Here is a 24,963-nt window from a genome sequence, read left to right as displayed (position 1 = left end):
TTATTGCAGATACTTAGATTATAGTTCCAATAATATTTTTTTTCTATAGACAAATTTATATTGATTAGTCATTCATTTTTGTTCTAGGTATAACTGAATAAGTCTTGGTATTACTTTCGTTCTGATTTTGAAACGAATATTATTTTTGGAGCTTTGTTAGCGCAGAAAACACAAGAATGTTTCAAGAGCGTTTTGAAAGCATTTTTTTTTTAAATTTTGGGTTAGAGATCATATAAAAGATTTAAATTAATACTACCAAAACGTATTTTATAATGTTCACCATATGAAACTGTAAACTTATCAAAAAAATGAAAGACAAGAGTTTGTAAATGTTTTAAACAAATTGTGCCACTTACGTTTTCAAGTATTACTTAAAAAAGTATAGTTGCAAACGCAAGTGGCAAAATATGACAATATTAAGATATTTTGAAAATAATTTACATTAACAATAGCCTAACTCAACATTTTCTGGCAAACTTTAACTTTGTGCGCCCATCTAAAGATAATACGGACACCACTCTGTGTTTGCTGGAGGACAACAGGAAAGTATTTCAATATGATTCTGAACAACTTCCTCTATTGCAAACACTTATGACCATAATATGACATGATCTAATCAAACCTATGTTGGCAATAATTGAATTGAAATATAGGCAAAAATAAGGTTCAAATACACATTAGGCCTAAAGTAACCAGAAAATGGATATAAAACTTCACAAGGTTAATCGTATTTTAGGTACAGCATATAGCTAGTACAGCTTTAGGTACATCTAATAGGTACAGAGCAAGTTGGTAAATTGTAATAACTAAAATTAATTTCAAAACTTTCGACTTTGGTCAGAGAGGATTAGATAATTTCCCGTATGTTCTGCTGAGGTCAAAGGATTATTATTGTGAAAATAAACTTCACCCTAAAACTACGAAGGGCTTAGTTACCACCCCCTTAGATTTTTTATCGGTCATTAAAAAAACGCACGCGTTTACGCCCAAACGACTTAAGCTAATCGTAGATCCATTATTTGCGATCATTTTAGTGCTAAAATTTTAACCCCAGCACCTTACCGGGGGTAGGACGGGCCATCAAAGATGATTTTTTTTGAAATAATTGAGGAAAATAATGATCAAACATTTGATCACAAACATTTGGAAAAAAATTGGGTGTTTAGGTGACAGGAAAACAAAAAGGGGGTCATTGGGTGAGATGGGGTTCAGTAAAACAAAAAGGGGGTCATTAGGTGAGATGGGGTTTATTAAAACAAAAAAGGGGGTCATTGGGTAAGGTGGGTTTCAGTAAAACAAAAAAGGGGTCATTTGGTGAGATGGAGTTCAGTAAAACAAAAAAGGGATCATAGGGTGAGATGGGGATCAGTAAAATAAAAAGGGGTCATTGGGTGAGATGGGGTTCAGTAAAACAAAAAAGGGTGTCATTGGAAGTTGAAAATGTGGGTCAATGTGGCCGCATAACCACGTCACCTTTTTAGTGAGTCCCCCTCGGGGCCTTTCGGTCAAATTGCAGACAACAAAAACATGGAAAAGCGAATATTGACTCAAAAATAATGCCAAGAGAGAACCGCACATGGTACAATAATGGTATCGGATAAAGATTGCTTACTTCTTAACAAAACAACATAATGCAGTTATTATCTTTGTAATTCAGCTATATTATATTTTATTATGCATTCATGATTATTATTATGCAATTTCACTTTTTACATGGTTTTATGAAGCTAACATTCATGATACACAATGCGTCTGAGAAATTAGAACCTGAAATTACACTGCTAAGAAACTACAGTGAGTGCACGCCTGTAATAACCCAGCAAACACAAACACGTTTTTAAAACGTTTTAAATAATGTATATTTTGGGGTTTGGTTTAGGTAAAACGTTTTAATAACATTAAAATGTCGGGTTATATAAAGGTCATGAAATCGTTTTAAAACGTTTTGTATGAAAACACACTACAACAATATTTTTAAAATGTTTTCGAAATGTCATTGTAAACTATTTTTGCAAACATTTTTGGCCAAATATTTTGTCAACACTTAAATAACATTATATTAAAATATTTGCACCCAGCAAACACAGAAATGTTCTTAAAATGTTTGTTACAAAACGTTTTAATAACATTTAAATGTCGGGTTATATAAAGGTCGTGAAAACATTTTAAAAACGTTATTGTAAATATTTTGGGCAAACGTTTTTTGCAAAATATTTTTTCAACCCCAAAATAACATTCTGTTTAGAATGATTTGTACCAAGTTTATAAAAATGTTTTTGGAATGTTATTAAAACGTTTTTATACCCTTTATATAACCCGACATTTAAATGTTTTCTGTAAAACATTTGTGTTTGCTGTGCAGTAAATTACCAACAAATGTTATTTAATGTTATGAAAACGTTTTATACCATTAATGTACCCTTTATATAACCCGACATTTAAACGTTTTCTGACAACCTTTATAACCTTTTGCGAATGATGTCGAAAACGTTTTGTGTTTGCTGGGAAGGAGTCAATCCGATACTGATAGAGGTGAAATACAGTCAATTGCAACAAAAGGTTTTTTTAATTAATTTTGGTACTATGAGACCTAAAATGACACAAAAAAAGTTATAAAAAATCAGGCCACCGGAAAGTGGTTTCCCAAGATGGCGTTCAAAATGGCCGCCAAAAATCTTTATTACTACAACTAATTTATTTTTCTCCATACACAAATATTGTAGAGTTATCACAATATTCTCCAAATCCAAGATGGTGTCCAAAATGGCCGCCAAAATCTCAAAATTACTACAATAGATAGAGGTGAGATACAGTGCAGCCTGTCTAAAAAATTATGCAAGTGAAAAGCGCCCTCGATTTGCTTGTTTTACAACGAAGTTGTAAAATAACAATTGTACCACTTTTCCTCAGCAAGTGTTATAATATGGCTTTAAGGTAGATCGATACATGTCAAAATCGTCACAATTCAGAGATACTCATGTGAGCTTTGAAATTTATTTTCTCGGTCAGATAAAAACAATAATTTTTCTCAGTAATGTCGGATTAAAATATGGTGCTTGGATATACTTTAGAAAAAATCCTGGTGTTAAAATTAGGCATGGTATTGTGTCTTCAATTGTGTCTTCAATCTTCAACAGTTGATGCTTGTAAAAATCGAAAATCTTACACTAGAAGCCTACATTTTACACCTACGTTTAACGCCAGGGTTGAAAAAAAAATACAGTATCAAGCATTATTTTTTTTCTGATAATTTACCGAAGAAATAAATATTATTGTTTTTCCTTTGACCAAGAAATTAATTATGAAGTGGAAAGATGTAGCTAAACTTTTTGCTCATTTCAACACCGAATTCGATCGTTTCGATCGTGCCTAATACAGTGACTGAGTGGGTCTTGTTTAACAATAGCCATCGACTGACTAGCATTCTGGGTGTTTTCTGTTTTATCATGGTACAGGTATAATGATTCTCTTTTTCCATTTGAAACATATTAAAAGATAAGTAAATATTTCACATTCTTCTGTAAACTTAAATACCAGCTGCATACCAATAGCTGCATCTTTTAGACATCATTCATTAAAATAAAGACACGACGATCCAAAAACTCAAGTTAAATGCCAATTCAAAAGTTGCAGTCTGCTCCTTTGTGTGTCCTATTGATTTGTACACACAGCGTTCTCGAACAAGAGAACTAGCGCCGTGTTTCCTTCCTGACGTCGTACGTTCATTGATTAGAACTCAAAAGTGCAACTTTTGATTTCGTGTCTTACTTTAATAGGTTTTTGGAACACCGCGAGGGCATAAAGCCAATATACAAATATCAACTGTCTATGAGTGTGATGGTCGATATACAAGGTGAAAGATGGATTGTTCCATTCCACGAGCCGGAACGGCGAGTGGAATGGAACAATCCATCCAATCACATTTTCCAAAAATGATGCTTTCAGAAAAAGTTGCACTTTTCCACATTTTGTACAAAACGTTCTCGATATTAATGTTATGGTTGATTTAATTCTTGTTTTTTCCTTCACCATTCTGTCTCTGATCCTTCAGGCACCCATGCAACCATCATTCAGTGCAACAGAAAGATTTGTTGAACTTAATTTTGGCGTAAAATTAGATTTTCTTTGATGTTTTTAATCATCAGTTGTTTCAAAATGATAAAATCACTGCATTTTGATTTAAAATTATGGCTTTCTTGGATAAAGGTGTAACACTCATGATGTCAGTCTGCCGCCTGGACAACCAATTCTTTAGAAATGCTTAGTCGCGCTAAAAGTCGATCGATACATGTAAAAATCAGCACAATTCAGAGATACACCTTTTTGCTATGAAATTAATTTTCTCGGTCAAATATAAAGCAATATTTTTTTTTTTTTTTTCAGTAATGTCAGTTAAAAACTTGGTGCTTGGATATAAATTTTTTTTAAAATCCTGGTGTTAAAATTAAGCATCAAATTGTGTCTTTTAGTGTGATATTTTGATTTTATAGGCCTTGAATTCGCCTGCGAGCTTTTTACGGAATTCATGTTTTAGCGTCTCAAACTAACATAGTTTGCTAAAGAAAGATATTTCCCACCTCTGTAAAGCACATCGTGTGGGTCTATATGTTATAGTTTTGTCAGAATTTCCGTTTTTGTTTTACCCTTTTTCCATTCAGTCTCCGAAAATGTCAAACTAAGTAAAAGTAGGCAATGGTGAGTACTTTTATCTCGAGAGCAACCAGCTGAAATAGTCGATATTTCCTTTGTTGTTATCCAGGTCAATTTTTCATTGAAAGCAAATTGCCCGACCAGCGATTAAATCCCCAATTGGGTGTTCTGGTTAAACATGATCAGTAGGAGCGCTATAGGTCTGGGAATTTCTTTGCTATATTGAAGTTCTGGCAACACTATAGCCATGCCGGTATTCCTATTAAACCCAGGGATATCGATCCACAATGCTAGTATTTAGCCTTTAGATTTCACGTGTTGATTTAGAAATTTTTTCAGCCGACAGTGAAAGATGGTGAAATCAAAACGGAAATTCTGACAAAACTATGATATATAGCTCACGGTGATGTGCTTTAGAAAGTTGGGGAAAATCCTTCATTAGCGAACTATATTACTTTGAAAAGCTAAAAGGTTGATCCAAGAAAAAGCTCGCGGGCCGAGCTGAAGCCTATAAAAATCGAATATCTTACACTAAATGACTGAATATCAGGCCTAAGTTTAACACCAGGATTAAAAAAAAAAATCAGTATCAAGCATTATAGTTTTTCCAGCCATTTACTGAAAAAATGAAAATTATTGCTTTTCATTTGGCTGAGAAAAAAATTTTTACACTGAAAAGGTGTAACTCAAAATTTTGCTCATTTCAACACCAATTTCGATCGTTTGTATTGCCTCATTAAATGACTGAGTGAGCCTTGCAGAACAAAAAGAATCGGTTGTGCAGGTAGCTGACTGATGTGGCCACAAGAGATTAGCTGCATGCAGTAATCACTAGGAAGGAGAAATTAGCTCTCCACGCATAAATTTGACCAAAATGGTGAACATTTACCTGTATTGGGTCAGTTGAAGCATCTTGCATTTTGATTTAAAATTATGGCTTTCTTGGATAAAGGTGTAACACTCATGACGTGGCCACAAGAGATTAGCTGCATGCAGTTAATTGGCTGGATGCTGACTTCCAACCTCCAATCTTTGTTGGCCATTTCTTCTTTGTTATGTACGCCTTTATTCAAGATAAAGTAAAATTTTCATCTCTCCTAGCCACCGAAAGAAATAAGCATCACACTACAAACCTTATTTCTACTGTTATAGTGATTTTACCATTTTTGAAGCACCGACTGAAAACCCCATTTATGTCAAAATTCATGTCGATGAATCATTGTTTTACACTGAAAGATGATTGCATGGGTGACTGAGTAATCGGATACACAAAATTTAAGAAAATTAACTAACACTTAAATCAATCAAAACATTGATCACGTTGACATCGAGAACATGTTTGTACATTACATGTATAGGATGTTGAAAAGTGCAACTTTTTCTGAAAGCATCATTTTTGGGAAACGTGATATTTTTAACCAACAAAAATGATTTTCCAAAAAAAGGACGTTGGGAGGGTAGCAAAAAGATTCCTCTATTTACAGGTTTTTAAATGTTTCAAATCAAGCAAATGTATGTCAAGTTATGCTAAGAAATGTTTTGTAATTTTAGGGGGGGGGAGGGTATTTCTTTTGAACCCTTTATTTCGACCATTACACGAATTTAAGACAGTTAATATTTGTTTTATATCACTCATGCATAAATTCTATTACTAAAATACTATTTAAGGTAGGAAGTACATTTTTTCATCAACATAACACCATGTTTTGCTGTGATATACTTTACATTTTGGGGTCCACCCTATAACTAAATCGGCGAGTCCAAGAGTCAACGCACGGCTTGGCGCATGCGCACTACGGCAGAGCACTATGATAGTAAAGACTATCACACGGAGAGGGTGATGGTAAAATGATAAATGGTAATCAACCAATGAACTGTCTAGAATTTATGTATGAGTGATATAAAACCACCTATGTCCATTTGTTTTCTCAATTACAGGGGTGAACGTAACTTTTGCTTATTGTAGACGTCTGTCCTACCGAGCAGCTTCATAAAGTACATTAGCAACATTCCCTTCAAATGACGTCACAGAAGGAGATGGAGAAAATACATCACTATTCCTACTCTCGCGACGATAAGTGCTCCCGCTTTCGTATATGACATTGGATACCGATCCAATCGAACTGCATGATTGTTTGTAAGACGTTGATTGTCTGTCTTTTGAAACTTTTTGGGAGTAATCGCACGTCCTGTTTTCATAAATAACGTTTTCAACAGATCCAACCGAGCTACTCTGGGACACCTTTGTTGACTTTGAATACAATGCGTTTTCCACCGAACCAACAGAACTACTATTTGACTTTTGCCTTTTATTTTTTGAGCATTCGTGTGCAGGACGTATCTCACTAGCGTCTTCATAGATAGCGCCCCCAGCGAGCATTACGCCTGTATTCCCATACTTCACTTCGTCATCTGCAGTTGTACTTTGTGGCCGATGAACCGTATGGTAAAACGCATTTGGTTCTGGACCGGTTGGTTCCGGTACCTCTGTATAAGCATCACGCTCATCGTCAGTATCAACCTCTTGATAAATTGGTGACTTCGGCATATCTCCTTCATCATAGATGTTATCACTGGCATGTGGTCGCGCAATTTCTGGATCAAAAGATTTAGGGTGAGACCACTTGCGTCCATTGTTTCTGATATTAAAGGCAACGATAACAAGGCTGACGATAAATACGAGCGAAATTGCTCCGCAAATATACCATAATTCCAGATCTGTAATTAAAAGATGATAAATGATCAAACAAGTGATTGAAAGACCTCTTTAATCTGTAATTAGGACGCACGCCATTTATATTATCACGTCAGTCACGTCACATACTGTTCTTACTTATTGCCAAATTAGTTTTCCTCAATGGGTATTTTTATGACCCAGATAATGAATCAGCTACCTCAGACGATCTTGTTTTGTCCAGCTTCATCTCAGGCTGTTAGTTGTCAAAATCTTGATATAGGTGGTAAACTAGTGTCATCCTGGAAGCATTTTTCCAGAGTGAGCCATAAGTGAGTCATTACACTCTTCTTGGCTTAGTATTCTTTGGTGAAACATGATAAATTATGTAAGGTGTCTGAAGCGTAATGTATGAAAAAACGTAGAATCCGTCTCTCATGATTTAACAACCTTTGAACAGTACCGAACCGTTGTTAAGCCGTGATAAATACACAGTTTTACAGTAGCGTATACGCAGACGCAAGTTAACGGAAGCACGCATATGAATTACGTGTAATCGCGTAAAATTCGCCGCAACATACACGTTGAATTAATGATTTTGGAGGAAGCAGCAAACACGTTCGTTTGAATATGTAGTTTCTATTGTTAATGTAACCATGATTAACAGAGACTTTATCAATCTTATTGTAAACCGGGCATTCATCATGAAATATTCATGTGAATTGGACGATATTTAGCTTGTTTTCGTTGTTGAAAGGGATTCAATCATGTTTCATGAAAGGGATTCAATCATCTGCCCTCGCAAGGTAAACCACGCAGATGATGCGGACGCATCATTGTTAAACGGTGATGAACAACGGTGAAACATGATAGAATTCCTATTCTCATTTCACCCACTTTATCCACCTGTTCTGGATATGTTTCCTGGTCATTATTGGATGGGTATAAAGTATAAACTGTGGTAACCACTCCATTGATTTATATTAATTCAAATTCATTACCTGTTTGCCTTTTAGGGAATTCAGTTCCGTCAACAAACAACGTCGACAGATCTCTACCCTCGGACGAAGTATCTTCCGTAAAAGTCACGTCCTGTTCCGTCATGATAATTTGAGTCGTTACCATGGTAGTTATTTCCGGAACAAGAGTTGTCATTTCAGCTGTCGAAGAATCCTGAAATACTGTGGTAGGAGTTGTTCTTGTGGGTTCAACGGTCGTTGGTGGTACTATACGAATAAAAAATGAGAACGGCGATCTGGTTTTTTTAAAGGGATCTTTATTTTGACATTTTGAGTCAAAGATTCTGTGGTTTCTGTCAAGTGTGGTTATTGTTTAGACTTTGTAGGTTGGTGTTCTTTACAATATGTAAATTCAATACATTGATTTCGAGGTAGATTCTATTTCTTAAACAACGAAGTGACCTTAAATGAGTTTATAGACGATTAACACAGACACTAATTGCACATAATGAGGTTTATGTCAGTACACGGTTGTTTGATGTGTATAGAATTGGGTTCATTATTAACTAAATGCAAACTATAGATGGCGCTATTTATCCTAAATCATATTTCTTAATTTGCAAGGGGTAGGTGATCAATACTGCCTTTAAAACAGATGGAATAGGTGAAACAAGCAGCAAAGAAATTTTATAAGCATATTTCATCAAAAAATAAAAGAAATTGTTCGTATTAAAAGCTTTAAAAAGTAATTTTCAGTAACTAAATAGCGCCAACAATTTGGTCATAAATAGATACATTTTATATCCAAAAGCTTTAAAAAATGCAGCAAAAGTGAATACTTTGGTATCTAGGGGAAATGTAAAGTTGAAAATGACTCAAAAGCATCTGTATACATTAATAGCATTATATCGCATTTAGCTGATTAAGACTAAAATTTGGGTTGTACATGATATTTTGTTTTAAAAAAAAACTAATAAATGATCACATCAAACAGCCGTGAGTAGGGACCACTTTTTATATTGTCGGTCTTGTATTTGACATTAGGAATTATATTTGAGATTTGTCCCGCCCATCGACGACTAATATCACTATAGCGAATCATATGGCATTTTAAACTTAATAAAGTATAGTATTTGCTTGGAAATGACTTAAATGAAATTTTACTGTGACTATAATTAAAGCGACGTGCGTTTATCATTCGGACCAAATTGGTACTATAAAATTTAACTGAATTGATATTTTTAGGAATTAGTAAAAAAGTAAACACGAATATTGTGAGTAAAACAACCCGGTCATGTAGTTCAAGATCAAGGCATTTCTCATAATAAGAGTCATATTGAAGCTTACCGATACTGAATATCCGATTGACCCCATAACCACCACACGCCAGATGCTTTTCCTGCGGACACGATACTCTGCAGTATTCATCAGAGATTAGTGAAGCCAATTCCAATGAGTTAGTGCATGTGCAGGCTGGAAGATAGTACCTGTATGAAACACCAGCATATGAATAGTTGCTGGACCAACAGGACGATATGCAAGACGAAGGGGTGAGAGTGGTGGAGAACTGTATGAATGATAATGATACTGCACTGTAACAGCCGAGGTATTCTGTAAAATTGACATTTTAAAACAGTTTATGTGCTAGTTAAAAAAGAACTAAAGAAGGAAAGAAAGAAAGAAAGAAAGAAAGAAAGAAAGAAAGAAAGAAAGAAAGAAAGAAAGAAAGAAAGAAAGAAAGAAAGAAAGAAAGAAAGAAAGAAAGAAACAGAGAAAGAAAGAAAGAAAGAAAAGAAAGAAAGAAAGAAAGAAAGAAAGAAAGAAAGAAAGAAAGAAAGAAAGAAAGAAAGAAAGAAAGAAACAGAGAAAGAAACAGAGAAAGAAAGAAAGAAAGAAAGAAAGAAAGAAAGAAAGAAAGAAAGAAAGAAAAAAAGAAAGAAAGAAAGAAAGAAAGAAAGAAAGAAAGATAGGAAGAAAGAAAGGAGGAAGTATTATCGTCATATTTTCTTTATTTCATATTTTCACGTCGTCATATATACCTCCTTAACAAAATATTTATTGCAAAAGACAAATTAAGCGAGATTTCAATTAACTATGCACGTCGATATTGTATTATAGTTATATGAAAAACAGGCACAATACTGTGTGCCGTCTATAATACATACCTCCGGTTTGGCCCCAAGTATTCGCAACCCAACAGCTGACGATATAAGCCATAACATTTTTCAAAGTTGACAACATTCTGCTCCTCGAGTTTGTTTACCAATATTCTTCTTCTTTAAGCAACACACTTTAAACAGATGCTCTAGATTCTCACAGTAGTATTATAATGGTAGAACACTCCGGATACGTGGTGAATAATTCTAAGAGGGCATTGATGAGTAGCTTATTCAGGATATGTCCTGGTTCCGGAATTGATCAGATTATCTAGTCTTGGTTATCATTTGGTAACAAATTAGGGCTATTCAATTTATTCCACACACCCCCTATGGAGGATTTGACCTTAATCTCCCACAAAGGGAGAGTGAATTTCAAAAGGGATTACCTAAATGGGTGACTCCATTGTCACCCTGGGAGATTCAGGTCTTCAACAGAGGGTGCATGGATTTCAAATAGAAGAGTCAATTAAAACGTACTTCAGTTAAGGTCTATGTGATCATTCACATGCCCGTTTTTGGAGACAAGATTCATACGCCGGTACTTCTGCGACTATCTCCGGATGTGTTTGTAAATTTGAATGTAATCCACTATTTTAAGGCAAAATGGTGGAAATGTGTGTTTTCATCCAGCAAAGCCGATAATTTACCACATTAAAAGGTCTAATAATGAATTATAAAAAAAATGTTTATAGTTCACTGTAGAGCGTCTTTACCACTCGGGTCGCTGGCGCTCACTGGCTATTGTGAAATATTCAACGACGGAAACGTTAACAATATAATCACAAATTTGAACAAAATAGACAATTTTGCTGCACAATAGTCTCACGTTATAGAAATACCAACCGCTATGTAGAAGGTCAATTCGAGACTTACTGTCTACTACCTGTAATGGCAGCGCGGAGGTGATCACGTGTGTATTTATAAAAGCTCATATATCCGAAGTACACTGGGCATTGGACTATTCCAGAAATAAGTGCACAACCCCAAAAGAGGAGGAACATTTCAATAAATGAAATGCCTGGATTTCCAAGTTAGCTTTCTGAAAACAACTGGAATTCCAGTAGCCAATGTTACTTGATTAAATGATTGAAAAATCACAGAAATGTCCAATAGAGCGTTTAAACTATTTTTTCTGCTGGATTATTTTGTTGGCTTTAGACACTTGAAAAGTCTGGATTTCCAACAATCACAACTGGACAAAAATTCTGGAAATCTGAACTCCTCTGGGGTGTGCATCTATTTTTTTTAAATAGCCCATTCGAAAAGAAGTGGATTATTTTCACACTTATTTTTGAAACATACAGTATGCTTGTCTTTTGGTTAGGAAATGCTAAATTTGATGGGCAGAGCAATCAGCAAACTATCTCTGTGTAGTTTTATCGTAGTGAGGAATCACAGCTTAATACAAGTGGCGCTAGGATTGACGTTATCGTACTTTGACAAAGCGCTTGACAGGTTAAGGGCACCCCATAGTCATGATAGTGATCAATCCCTCGAATTATTTCGACGTTGCATTCCTAGTAACTAAAGGTCCGTGTATTGAAACATCGCTCGTTTCAAATAATAAGTTTTGGTATAGGTTTTGGCTTTGATCACGTGGTTTCTTATTATCCTGCCTACTCTCTTGACTGACATCATTACCAATACCTTTGTCTGTACCCTTCCTTAGAAACTTAAAACTTGTAGAAAAAAGTTTCGGTTTTCATTTCAGTTTCTTACATAATCGTGTGACCGGAGGAAATCAGGTTTGAAGTTACCTTGATCAAAGTATACAAAAGAAGTTTTTAAATTTCGCAGTGCAATATTCAAGAGCAGAGAAGTCGAACAACTCAATCCACATTTGAAAGAGTGAATTCGTTTTCGAAATAATGATAGGCTTATTTACCTGTGAAAAAATAGAGACCATCGAATATTTCCACCAAGATTACAAAAGTGATTTGCTTAGTACAATCATGAGCTATTAATTCTTATGTTCCTCTCTACACAGTTCAATCTAATACTATGTCACTCTATCTAAAGCGGTTGGTGACCAATGAGGTAGTGGCGCCTTTGCCAACACAAAAAGCGTTCAACCTCATTGGATAAAAACCAATCGCTGTCGCTCAGCTATGTAGTATAGATTTAGCTTTAGATGTTAGGATTGCAGACAAGTTCTGTCCTCTTTTTAATTCGCTTTAATTCGATTTTTGGTTTCTGAGCAACAGAGAAATGAAAACTTATGACTTGAAACGAAGGAAAGAACAAGAACACACCGTTCAAATAAAATCACCTTTATTTTCAAATTCACAACACAGATATTTTTTTTTATTATCATCATTATCATCATTATTTATGCTACAGTTTATCAGGGGGAATTATCTTTGTACATCTCGAATTGTTCGATTAATATTGAGTTGTAAGAATCATGTAGAGCCACAAATCAACTTTAATACACTCAAGTATCATATTACTCTCACATACATGTACAGGGTGTTCCTGAAAGAACTGTATCATCAGTTTTTCAGGAGGGGAAGGGGATTATCTTAGTACACCTCGAATTGTTGGATTAATATTGAGTTGTAAGAATCATGTAGAGCCACAAATCAACTTTAATACTGGTATCAGATTACTCTTACATATTATACAGCACTTGTTTGTTGGCATAATAGTAAGCAGCTTTTTTCCAAGAATGGTCCAGGTAAACAATTCACAGCATTACAATATATTAAAATATCAAATGAAATATCTTGCTAGTTGATGGCATTCGTTGGTAAGAATGTAATATTTTGTGTCACCTTGAGTTCGCCAGCCAGTGACATAAGTGATTTAACGTCATTGCGCCGCAAGCGTGCCAACAGAATGTCTTTCTGCGTACACTCTTTGGAATTAGGCTAACGTACGCGACTCGATACTGCGACCAACAAAATGCGCAACTACCGTCACCGCCATAGGCCTACTCGAGATGACACAATGTCTAGGAGAATGACTGCCACAACAATAACATGACTTATATTGGTGACTATTTAATTGGTCGAATCCAACCAAAAGTGTCCACGGGCCAAAAATAAAAGTCCGAAATAAAAATGTCTCCACAATGTTTTCCTTTTGCCCATTGATTAATGATATATTGGCCTTATAGGAGCCAAAAGTGCCATTACTAATCTTGAAAAATAAATCCAGGACGTGTGATAGTAAATGTGATATCAAAACCCAATGTTACCTACGAATACCACTAGGATGCTTTCACTATCGCAATACTAATCAACCTAAAACAAATGGAATATTCCCATTAACGCTTTTTTCGTGTAATGTAGATCACAGGGTGTCAGGAAAATGCTAACTCAACCAGAAAATATTTGTTTTTATTTTTATAACGCGATCAATATGATCTTAGTCAATTTATGCTAGTTTATTTTTGTAAATGAAGTTTAGGACAGTTTCTGTATTTTATTTATCAAATGAGTATGAATCAATTTACACATTGTATAAGAACGAGTATGATATATGTTTTCAAGAATGTTAGGAATTATACGCATACACCTAACGCTTTATACAACGAAAAGGTGAAGAAAACCCGGGTATTCGTAGGTAACATGAGCGATTTAACAATATCTATATTGAGTTTATAGGTTTAAATGTTGCTATTATGGTAATGAATTAATAAAATGGTAGTTTTTAGATCTCTTTCAGATGGTACGTCCAAATGAATAAATGATATTACCTTAGATCAAAATTTTTTGATGCTTTTAGCAAGATTTTGACCACTTCATTTTGATATACAAGTAGTTAATCAGCAATTTTACATAATAAATAATTGTTGAATGAATCCGTATGTGGGTAATAATAGTGTCCTGGGGTACCGCTTAAAGTTTTTGACAATTAAGTTCCATTGGTAGGGACACTTCATTACACATGTCATGTATTATGCTGTATTCGTAAGTAACATTTCAGTATTTGTAGGTAAGAATTAGACTTTTGGTGGATATCGCAATCAAAACTTCATTTTATAAAGCACGTTGAATGTATTATTTTCTTTATGTGCGTTTATTGATACTTTAGACCCTATCATGTATTAATAATGTCGGTTCACAGCGGTTGAAAGAGGATTGAAGTAAGAAACAAAGGCACTAAAGGGACTTTAATTTGCTTAATTGCACACAAATCGCTTAATACCGTTATTGCAGACTTGTGAAGTCCATCTTGGAGTCAGTTACGTCTTGTGGCCTTTCGTTTGAGGGCAACTACAATTAGCTTTATACCAGGGTCCATCAATGTGTTGTCTAGATCATGAGACAATGAGAACAATCGTTTTTTCCATGGTATTCGTAGGTAACCTTAGCGAAAACGTCAAAAGTTACCTTCGAATAAATCAATTTGGACACAAATTACTCAGAAACCAGAAGGTCGGTAAACATAAAATGAAGCACACATGACAGTTGACAAATCCAAGTATTTATCCCTTCTAATCTTCTTTGAATCTGATTTTTCTTTCAAATGAGCAGACCGTCGTCTATTTCAGTACATATTTTTCACCAATTAAGCCGTATTCAGTTTTGCATGGTGGGTATGTATGTGAATTCGCAACTTTCATTGACATATGATTTGATAGCAAACATACAGGCCTTCGTTATGTACCAATATGGGCATTGGCATGAATGGCGGTGTTTCACAATACTGTCATGGATGTCAAAGTGTATTCGTAGGTAACATTCGGTTACCGAAATTTACCTACGAATACTTGCTTTTATTGTTGACATCTCAGAAATATTTAAACGCAGGTTATTGAAACTTGGTAGAAATAAAGAGTGTATTACCCTGCACCTATTGCTGAACTATTGTTTACTATTCTCTCACTTTGTGGAAATGGCACAGCTTTTAACATGTATTCGGAGGTAATGCATATTTTTTACCAAACCTACCTTTGTGCCAATTAGAATTTCTGGCAGCTAAACAAAATAATAAAGATGTCCGAATTCAATGCATTTCAGTATTGGACATATCAAAGCTTGTATCAATTGCACATTTATTAGTGATTTCCATTTTTTAAAGATATATATAGTGCTATGAAAAATTGTATTCGTAGGTAATGTAAAAAAATACCACTCAAAAATTATCACAAAAATTCATAATTATGTACAAATATGTGAAAAATTGAACAGGCAATCTTTGAATACACACCTTTCAGGAAATCAATTTAGATTCAATCCAATGACTTCTTTTCATAACTGATTTAGATGTTTTTTAAAAATATTTTAAGAAATATTTTGAAAAAATGGGTAAAAATAGCATGTTTTGGGGTCTCTGTGTCAAAGTTTTTCACAGAAGGGGGTCTTATTATATATGGCGCGAAGCGTATGATCAAGGCGAATAAACACAATACAAAAACGAATGCCAATTGATTAAGGGCTGGGGTATGAACGTTTGGACAGTATTTATTTTGGGACATTAGAGCACATCAGACATATCGAATTGCATTCTGAATACGAAGAATGTCATTCTGAATTTTGAATTTTTGAAATTCGCAATTTAATGCACATTTTATGGCAAATCATTAAAAATTGATATTTTTGATATTTAACAGTACTTGAAGTAAACTTAATAAATCTGATGATTTATACTTAAAGTGTATGTAGGTGGGTTGAAAAGCCGACGATCAGTTGAAAATTTTGACCTTTCGTATTGAAGATATGGATTTTTTTCCCAAAACACCAAAAAAATTAGGTCTTTTGGGGAAAAAATCCATATCTTCAATATGAAAGGTCAAAATTTTCAATTGACCGTCGGCTTTTCCTCCCTGCTACATACACTTTAAGAATATATCATTAGATTTATATAATTTACTTCGAGGACTGTTATATATCAAAAATTCGAAAAATATCAAATGTTTATAATTTGTCATAAAATTTGTATTATATTGTGATTTTCAAAAAATGAAAATTATTTGATATCAGAAAGACATGCTTCGTATTCAGAATACAATTCGATAGGTTTGAGATGCTCTCATGTGCCACAAAAAATACTATCGAAACGCAATAAACGCTCATTTTAGATCCCTTAATACTTTTAAGTTATGGCCCTTAACATGCCGTGTACACTTTTCGTTGGATTCGACCAATTACATATTTACAGTAGTAAGTGTGAAAAAGTTCAAATATTATCAAAAGCTGTCGCCCTAAATAGTTGCAACATGCGGTTTACGCAGATAACATTTCAGCAAGAACCATGTGTGCATTATTGATCACACAATCCCTCATTTCAAATATATAGTTTTGGTTTCTCTATTGTTCAGAAACCAAAAATCAAGGGATTAAAATGTGGAGATGAACTGGTATGCAATCATAATACTATTGTGCTGGGAGGACACAAGAGGGTATATATAATCAAAAGTATAATGGCCTATAACCATACGTATATAATAGCCTATTGTGCTAACATTTTCATTATCGATATCTATCAACGCGGGCGACTTTTGATGCTCTCTGCCGTAGGTGGCACACTTCCATGACACCATAAAATTACACCCGAATTCCCAGATTCGTTTGATAAGTTATGCATAGACATCGTTAAGACATAAATGATGGATATATACGAGGCCTAGGCCTGCATGTAGAAATCATGTGCATATATTAAGGGGGTGGGGGGGGGTGTTTTGTTTATTTGTCTGAAATATAAACGATGCATGATGATGTAGATGATTTGATTATGAATTAGATTATTCCCCGGAAAGCACAACCCATACCTCTTACCTATGTTCCTCCGCCACCTATATATAACCTCCTCCCTCCCCCTCCCCACACTCGATATCGACTCTTCCCTATTATTCCACTCCACTCTTGAGCTCCCCTCTCCCCCCCCTTCCCTTCCCACTTCCAATGCTCTCTCCCCTCTGTTTCTCTTTCTCCCTTACCCTTACCCCCCCCCCACACACACTCACACACACACACCCTTTCCCTGTCGATCTCTTTTTTTTCTCTCTCTCTCTCTCTTCCCAAATAAATAAATTGAATAAAAGTCAGTTTAAACCAGCTTTCTATGATATTGATCTTCCGTCATGTGACATGCACATAAATAGAGTTATGTATAATAGTGTTTATATCACTGAAGTCATAATCTGTCAAGTGACTATTGTAATGTCTGTGGACATATTTCGATGGTCTATATATTTTCACACTGAAATCAGCTTAGGCTATTTCGTAGTCTCAAGTCAATGCTTTCAAACTAAATCAATGCTTTCAAATGTAGACTGCTTTGTTCGACTTCTCTGCTCGTGAATATTGCACTGCGAAATTTAAACATTTCTTTTGTATACTTAGATCAGGTAACTCGAAAATCGTGTAATTTTATTCGTTACACCACTTATAAGAAACTGAAACCAAAACCGAAACTACCTGTCACAAATGTTTAGTTTTAAACAAAAGGTAGAAACAATGAGTTCGATATCTTGTGATTCAAGTGGTTAGGCAGGACAATAGGAAACCACGTGACCAAAACCAAAACCAAAACTAAAACTCAATATTTGAAATGAAGCAATGACAAAAGCATTCATGTAGTTTGATCGCGTAAGAATTTCCGAGTAGATCAGCAACGTGTAAAAGGCATTTTGAGAATGGCAGATGATGTCATATAATTGCTATGTCTGTCATCATGATTGGAAAGTTTCATAGGGAAAATGCCGGTTGGGTTCTGTTCTGGTGTAGCAAAAATGGTATCGCTGAATGCTGATTAAAATATTTTTAAAATCCGTCATCATATGGTAGCATGCTGTCCAGCAATATAAACCGAACGTTCTTACGATATTCCGAAGAAGACACAGAAAGAATAAGAGAATCGACCACATAAGTTAAATATACTGCGCCAATAAAGTATCCTTACACTTGGAAAAATAATCACAATTTCCAAACTGAACAATATTGGGGTAAATCTGTTTGTTTAATAGATGCACTATCTAAACCTGCACATTATGACACCATATTGAATCCAATGTGACTTCAAGAAGCAAAGTTACAAGCATTTGACTAGACGAAGGTCCAGTTTTAAAAGTGACAAACTGGCCTATTCAAAAATCCACAGACTAGACATCTGGTTTGAGAGTGGTGAATGGCTAATGTATGCGTTTGGTTTTAATTTAAAACAAACAGGAACAAAAGAAAACTGAAACAAAAGAACTGACAACAAAATCTAAGTTATGAAAAGTACAGAGAAGTAAAAACTGAAATAAAATCTGCTTTAAATAACGCTTCATTGAAGAAATTGTGTTGTCACTTTGTTGCGCTTGTTGGAATCTTTTTGCGCCTTTTATAGGCCAGTTTGTTACTTTTAAAACTGGACCTTTGTCTATTCAATTGCTTGTAACTTTACTTCTTGAGGTCACATCGGATTCAATGTGGTATCATAATGTCCAGGATTAGATAGTACATCTATTAAAAAAACAAATTGACCCCAATATTGTTCAGTTTTGATATTGTGATTATTTTTCCAAGTGTAAGGATACTTTATTGGCGCAGTATAGGATATCGTGGTTACAAAATCATTCGTGTAGTGTCTTTGATTATTAAGAAGTCCAGAGTACGTCACCAACGTGTAGGTCATTTGGAGAATGTGAAGTGGTGTAAGAACCAACTGCTAAGTCTGTCATAATGATTGGACATTCCATAGTCAAAATATGTGATTCCACAGGCTGTGTCACCGACTGTGTTCTGTTCTGGTATATCATATGGGGTACGGCTGACTGCTGATGAAAATATTTTCAAAAGCTGCCACCTTATATGTTAACAACCTGTGGTTTGGGCATTTTAATTTTCAGTAATAACCGGACGTGTTTACGATATTCCAACGAAGACACGGAAAGAATAAGTGAATCGATCACACAAGTTAACAAGAATATCGAGGTGACAAAAGCATTCGTGTAGTATGATCGAGTAAGAACTCCAAAGTAGATCAGCACCGTGTAAGTGGCGTATGGTAAATGACAAATGATGTAAGAACCAACTATAATAGCACTTGCTCGAAGCGTAGCTATCTCGTACCGCTTACTACCACGATCTCTGCGCGACAACGCTGCGGATCGTTTTTTAGTTACAACCGATAACACTACATAGCCGAAGAAGATAAAGAAAAACAGTCCCATAAAAACGGCCGTGTTTACCAGCGTATTATGGTTATCTTCGCTGCTGACATTTTGGTTACACACATTATTTTTCGAGAAAAAAGTCCGATAGATTGAAAACGGCACCACTACTAAAATATTAAAGCCAACTAGTAGTTTTATTTTTGATATGGACATATGCCATACACGCTTTGAAAAAACAGATTTAGCGCGTATAATTGCTAATTCTGTCATAATGAAGATGGCAAACCATTTGAAAAGGTTCATAGTGAAAATGTTCATTTCACAAACAGGTGTGTCAAACGCCTTCGTCCTGTGATGGTGTCTCACTAATATGTTCGCTAGTGGTATCGAGACCGACGAACCTATAAAATCTGCCACCGATAAAGCAAAGGCTAAAACATTGAATGAGGTGCGAAGCCGAGGAAACCGAATTATCACAGTACAATAAATTGAGTTGCTTAAAATACCAAAGACGAAGATGAAGAAATGTACTGATAGCGTAGTGTAATACAAAATATACTCATACGGCTTGGTAATCACATCTGAAGAAGTCGTCGTTGAGAAATTCGATGAATTGATGTCCATTTCGGATATTATAAGTCATAAATGCTAGCAAAAGCGTTATGGTATTAAATATTTTGTTAAGCTGGCAGGAGCAAAAAGCAACATAGACACTCGGCATAGACGTAACATACGGAGACTTCTGATAATACTCCGTCGGTTTCGTCAGTTTTCTCTTATATCAGTCGATATATGTAATCTCCGATACTTCTGACATCATCGCTAATAGAAAAGCAAAGTTAAAAATTGTAATATTTACGGTGACCACTGTAAACATGCGCACTTACTTTTTAATACGCCGACGTTGCAAATGCGTATACTTGTTGCCATCATTGTTATTCTAACAAGTTGATTTAAAAGAATAAAGAAAAAGTTCAATTCGAGCAAAATTGTATTCAATTACAAAATAATGAAAGACAGATACTCACATCCTGATAGATAGTAACCACCGATTAGTAGCAGTAGCTTATGACAGCATTGGTACGATTGTACTAACCGATTTGTCAAATGCTTTCTATTTTGTGTTTTCAAAGTTGACATTATTGTAATTCAATTTAGGCACTTCAAGAGTTAAGGGCACCCCATGGCATGTTTTCGCATTATTATGACGTCGCTATTCTTGGAAACAAACGTGCACGTAACAATGCAAGACCGAGAAGAATTGAAATCAAATCAACCGAAGTTTTTTTTTTTTACGAATTTTACCTCATTTGACCCCAAAACATACTCCTCCCCATGATTAACATGATTAAACCATATCTGATTACAATTCTTTACGAACCTAATGCTAGAGCATTGATGTGGCATTATTCTGATGGTCCAAACACATCATATGCAGCAAACCTGAACTTTCAGTAATCAGCCCTGTTTGATCCTTGCATGTCATTAAACATAACATATGTGAAGATACCTTTATACCATGCTATGTATAGAAAAAGAAGTAATGTGAAGCTATTTTGATGTGTACTGGAAATACCTCCTTGAAGACCTTTGAACCCAAAGTTGGGAAGACCACATAGGCCCCGATTGTAACTAATGATAAAGTCCAAGTCTCATTACTACACATAATATGTTTCTTGGAAAAAATCACATTCTTGCCTTAATGGCTGAACAGTTGATTTAGTGAGGAAGAAGCACAATCCGGCTGCGACCAAGATTATACATAGGCACAATGGTGGGTACGGAAGCGTCTTCGTGCCACGACTTGGCATGATAATTATCTTGCCATGTCGACTTATTATCAGCATTATGTCAACATGACAATATGAATTAATGCGCAAAGCCAACTTACCAAAAACATGTCGACTTGTCATGATAATTTATCTTGACATTTTATGATTTACATATTTTGATGAGTTGTCTTGGCGAGATAATTTATATCGTCATGTTGACATATTAAATGTTGATAATAAGTCGACATGGCAAGATAATTATCTTATCCTGACACTTAGACGCTTCCGTAGGTGGGTATTCGAAAAGACATGACGATTTTCACACTGTGGGTTATTCTTTTTAAAAACATGCGTGGCTGGTGCTCACGAGCTCGTCTATTGGTTTGGACAGATGCACATTATTCGACTTTACTTGTCTGATAAAGCAACACAATGTCTGGTTAATTCGATCATTCTTTCGCTGCTCGAGTTCTGCATTTTCATCAAAAAAAGAACCACTAACCGCTAAACATATTGTTTGAAAGGTTTCTAAACAAAAATGATTCTCTTATAAACCATCATGCGCACATTTTCCACCTCGATACACCTGAGCACACATTTTCGTCCAAGAGGTCTCATGCAAGCAGTGAATGTCTCCACACAGCCTTTGATTACACTCCACGGCTGAGTGCATAGCAATATAAGAGCTGTGGAACTTCTAGCTGAAAAATGGGCCTCTATTATTGGTTTTTGTCGAAACCTCAAGTGTTCCCTTCATCCAATCAGAATTTATATCAAACGAAAGCTAACGCGTCCCCCTAAAACACTTTTTGTCACTGGGTCAACAGGTGGTTTAACCCTTCAAATTCGTCGCCCGCAAGACATAGTGGCGTATCACGAAAATGGCCATTATGAGATAATCGCATCTGAAGTTTTTATAACTGTTAAACCGTTTGTCATACATTGCCTCGATTAAAATGTCCCCTTTTCTTGAATGGATATGAAAATATAAATATTTAAGTTACATTTAATGTATAAAATACATTGTTGTCATTCACCAATTAATTGTAATTAGTCATTAAACTTATACGCCAGTATGTCAATTTTTTTGAAAAATTATTCTCCATTCAAAATTGACATACGACACGTGATACGCCAGTGTGTCGAATAATAGTTGAATTCATATCCATATTGGCCACACAGCCGCGATATACCAAAATAGTGGTGTATGTCACATATTTGCGACATAGTGGCGTATGTCACTGATACGCCACTATGTCGCCCAAAACAAGGGGAATGTTGTACACAATAATTCCATTGAGTGAGATATGCCAAACCTAATTAGTGATAATACTTTATTAATTAATGACATGCATTTCTTGAAAGTTTGTCAGAATGTAGAGCTTTATACATAGATTATGAAACTGATCTTAACTCATTTTGTCAAAAATGGCTGATACGCCACTATGTCTCGGGGCGACGAATTATTATGACGTTATTTTCACTAATAGGAGAGAAACGAATTTCATGTAGGCATATTACACAATGAATGAGAACAAGACCATTCAAATCAAATCACCTTTATTTCCAAACTCACAACATGTAGAGTTGCTATACCATCATTATGCTACAATTATTTTAGGCTGGCAAAGTCTTTGTACATCTCGAATTGTTATTGGGTTGTAAGAATACTAATATGCACAGCCAAGCCATAAAATCCACATTAGTACAGCTATCGGACTGCTCTTTAAATTCATACTGCAGAAGTTTATAGAATTGTTTGTCAGCGGCTTTCTTCCAAGAAGAGTTCACGTAAACAAATCAAAACATTATAGTACAATACGAAATGACAGATTATTATCTCCCCAGTTGATGGCATTGAACAGGTACTTAACTGTCTCCGCGAGGGTGTCAACTGCAGACCGCAGGTTTCTAAATTAAATTAAATTGAGTACTAACAAAATGGTATTAGTCCAGGCTTGTTAGTACTCAATTTAATATGTATTTATGAATATTATCAATCATCCAGGTAGATCAAATACTTGTACTAAATTACAATTCTATTCAATTTACTATTTATGATGGCTACGGTATCACGTCATATCCGTGATGCATCATCAGGCCGACTGATCTTGAATTGGCTCTGTATTCTTGACCTGTGACGTCACGATGGTAGAAGTGACGTCACACGAGAGTTGTCGAGTTCGTGTATGAAGGGAAATTTTACAAACAAAATCATGGATGTGCGATGGGGTCCCCGTTTCCCCAATTGTCGCGACCCTTTACATGGAACGCTTTGAACAGACTGCACTAGACTCTTACAGTGGTAGTTCACCGTCGCATTGGTTCCGATATGTCGATGACACTCTCGTTAAGATCTAAGAGAGCGAACTAGACCCGTTTTTTGATCACATTAACTCTGTTGACAGCAATATCAAGTTCACCCAAGAAGGTGCGGACAATAACCAGTTACCCTTTTTGATTGTTTGGTCAAAATTCAGGCAGACGACACTCTCTCAACATCAGTATACAGAAAAGCCACACATACGGACCAATACTTACTGTTTGATTCCCATCATCCACTTATCCACAAACTCGGGTGATCAAAACGCTCTTTCACCGAGCGGAAACCATCCCGTCAACGGAAGAAGCCAAAGCTGGTGAACGCGAACATCTGAAGTCGGCCTTAGGTACCTGTGGGTACAAGGACTGGACGTTCCAAAAAGCTTTGAAACCGCAAAAGGACCAAACATCGGCCAAACAATCTTCTACCACCTCTTCGAGCACACGCAAGTTCGGTATTACCATCCCTTATGTATCAGGTGTTTCTGAGAAGTTAAAGAGGATCTTTGGACAGCACCAGATCCCCGTCTCATTAAAACCCTGCAACACTCTGAGACAAAAGTTATTCCATCCGAAGGATAAGGTCCCTCAACGCAAACAAAGCAACATTGTTTATGCAATTAACTGCCAGGATTCGGACTGTGAGAACTACTACATAGGAGAGACAAAACAACCTCTCCACATGCGTATGTACCAACATCGTCGCCCCAGTTCAACAGGGCTTAACGACTCCGCGCTATAGACGAATCCAAGTAGCCAAGTCATGGTCAGGATTTGGTCGGACATCTTTGGGTAGCTAGCACCAACCTGGTGCCTTGAGCGTCCAATTGTGCAAATAAAAGCCGCCTATCACCTAGAGAAGATGCAAGGACGAGGAGGGATAATAGAATAATAGCTAATAATATATATAATGGAGATAATTCCGCAGGTAATCCCGTCGTATCTATTCATACACATAGTCCTTTTGTTCGCAAGTACATCAATGCATAGATACCGCGTGTAGTTAATCCGATTATTATGTCACTTCAACAGCGAATAGACCATGCTGTGTGTTTTGTCGAAGGAACTGTATTGTGTTATTCTTTTGTCTGCCTGTGTTTTCGCGGAAGGTGTAAAACGGGTGATGGAATGCAGTTTAAAATTTCCGCCAAGGCCGAATCATTTCACATTTTGAGTGCATTGTAGGCGACGGCTACCCAACTAAAGGCTGCTAGTCAGGTGTAGGAATGCGTGTATTTGGATTCGTCTATACACGCACCTCAAAGCAGCCAAACACAACTTTGAGGACAAGGACGTTATTGTGCTTGATAAAGAACATAGGTGGTATGAAAGAGGGGTGAAAGAAGCTATATATGTTCGCAGGGAGGAGCCAACTTTG

The 24,963-nt window shown here is 35.7% G+C and overlaps 2 protein-coding genes and 1 long non-coding RNA gene across 3 annotated transcripts in view; all 3 read right to left on the bottom strand.

The window, feature by feature from the left end:
- The window catches only part of LOC140139194 (uncharacterized), an 893,593-nt gene that overhangs the window by 645,439 nt on the left and 223,191 nt on the right, over window positions 1–24,963 (bottom strand). The gene's annotated exons all lie outside the window — the stretch shown is intronic.
- Window positions 6,243–8,430, bottom strand: LOC140139490 (uncharacterized). Its single transcript, XM_072161226.1, has 2 exons — window positions 8,326–8,430; window positions 6,243–7,368 (listed from the first exon to the last, which is right to left on the bottom strand). The coding sequence occupies exons 1-2, from the start codon at window positions 8,426–8,428 to the stop codon at window positions 6,626–6,628; spliced, it is 846 nt and encodes a 281-aa protein (XP_072017327.1). The 5' UTR covers window positions 8,429–8,430; the 3' UTR covers window positions 6,243–6,625.
- Window positions 8,435–10,651, bottom strand: LOC140139491 (uncharacterized). Its single transcript, XR_011857143.1, has 3 exons — window positions 10,449–10,651; window positions 9,631–9,894; window positions 8,435–8,550 (listed from the first exon to the last, which is right to left on the bottom strand). It is a non-coding gene; the product is annotated as an uncharacterized lncRNA (long non-coding RNA).

Source organism: Amphiura filiformis, chromosome 18 (assembly GCF_039555335.1).
Source record: "Amphiura filiformis chromosome 18, Afil_fr2py, whole genome shotgun sequence".
Taxonomy (NCBI): domain Eukaryota; kingdom Metazoa; phylum Echinodermata; class Ophiuroidea; order Amphilepidida; family Amphiuridae; genus Amphiura; species Amphiura filiformis.
This window is presented reverse-complemented; position numbering and strand designations above follow the sequence as displayed.

What these genes read in the sequence shown, in the direction of transcription:
- LOC140139490 (XM_072161226.1), bottom strand. Translation starts at nt 8,428, where the DNA reads ATGACGGAACAGGACGTGACTTTTACGGAAGATACTTCGTCCGAGGGT. An exon ending in ATTCCCTAAAAGGCAAACAG is followed by an intron (nt 7,369 to 8,325) that starts GTAATGAATTTG and finishes TTTTAATTACAG; the next exon opens with ATCTGGAATTATGGTATATT.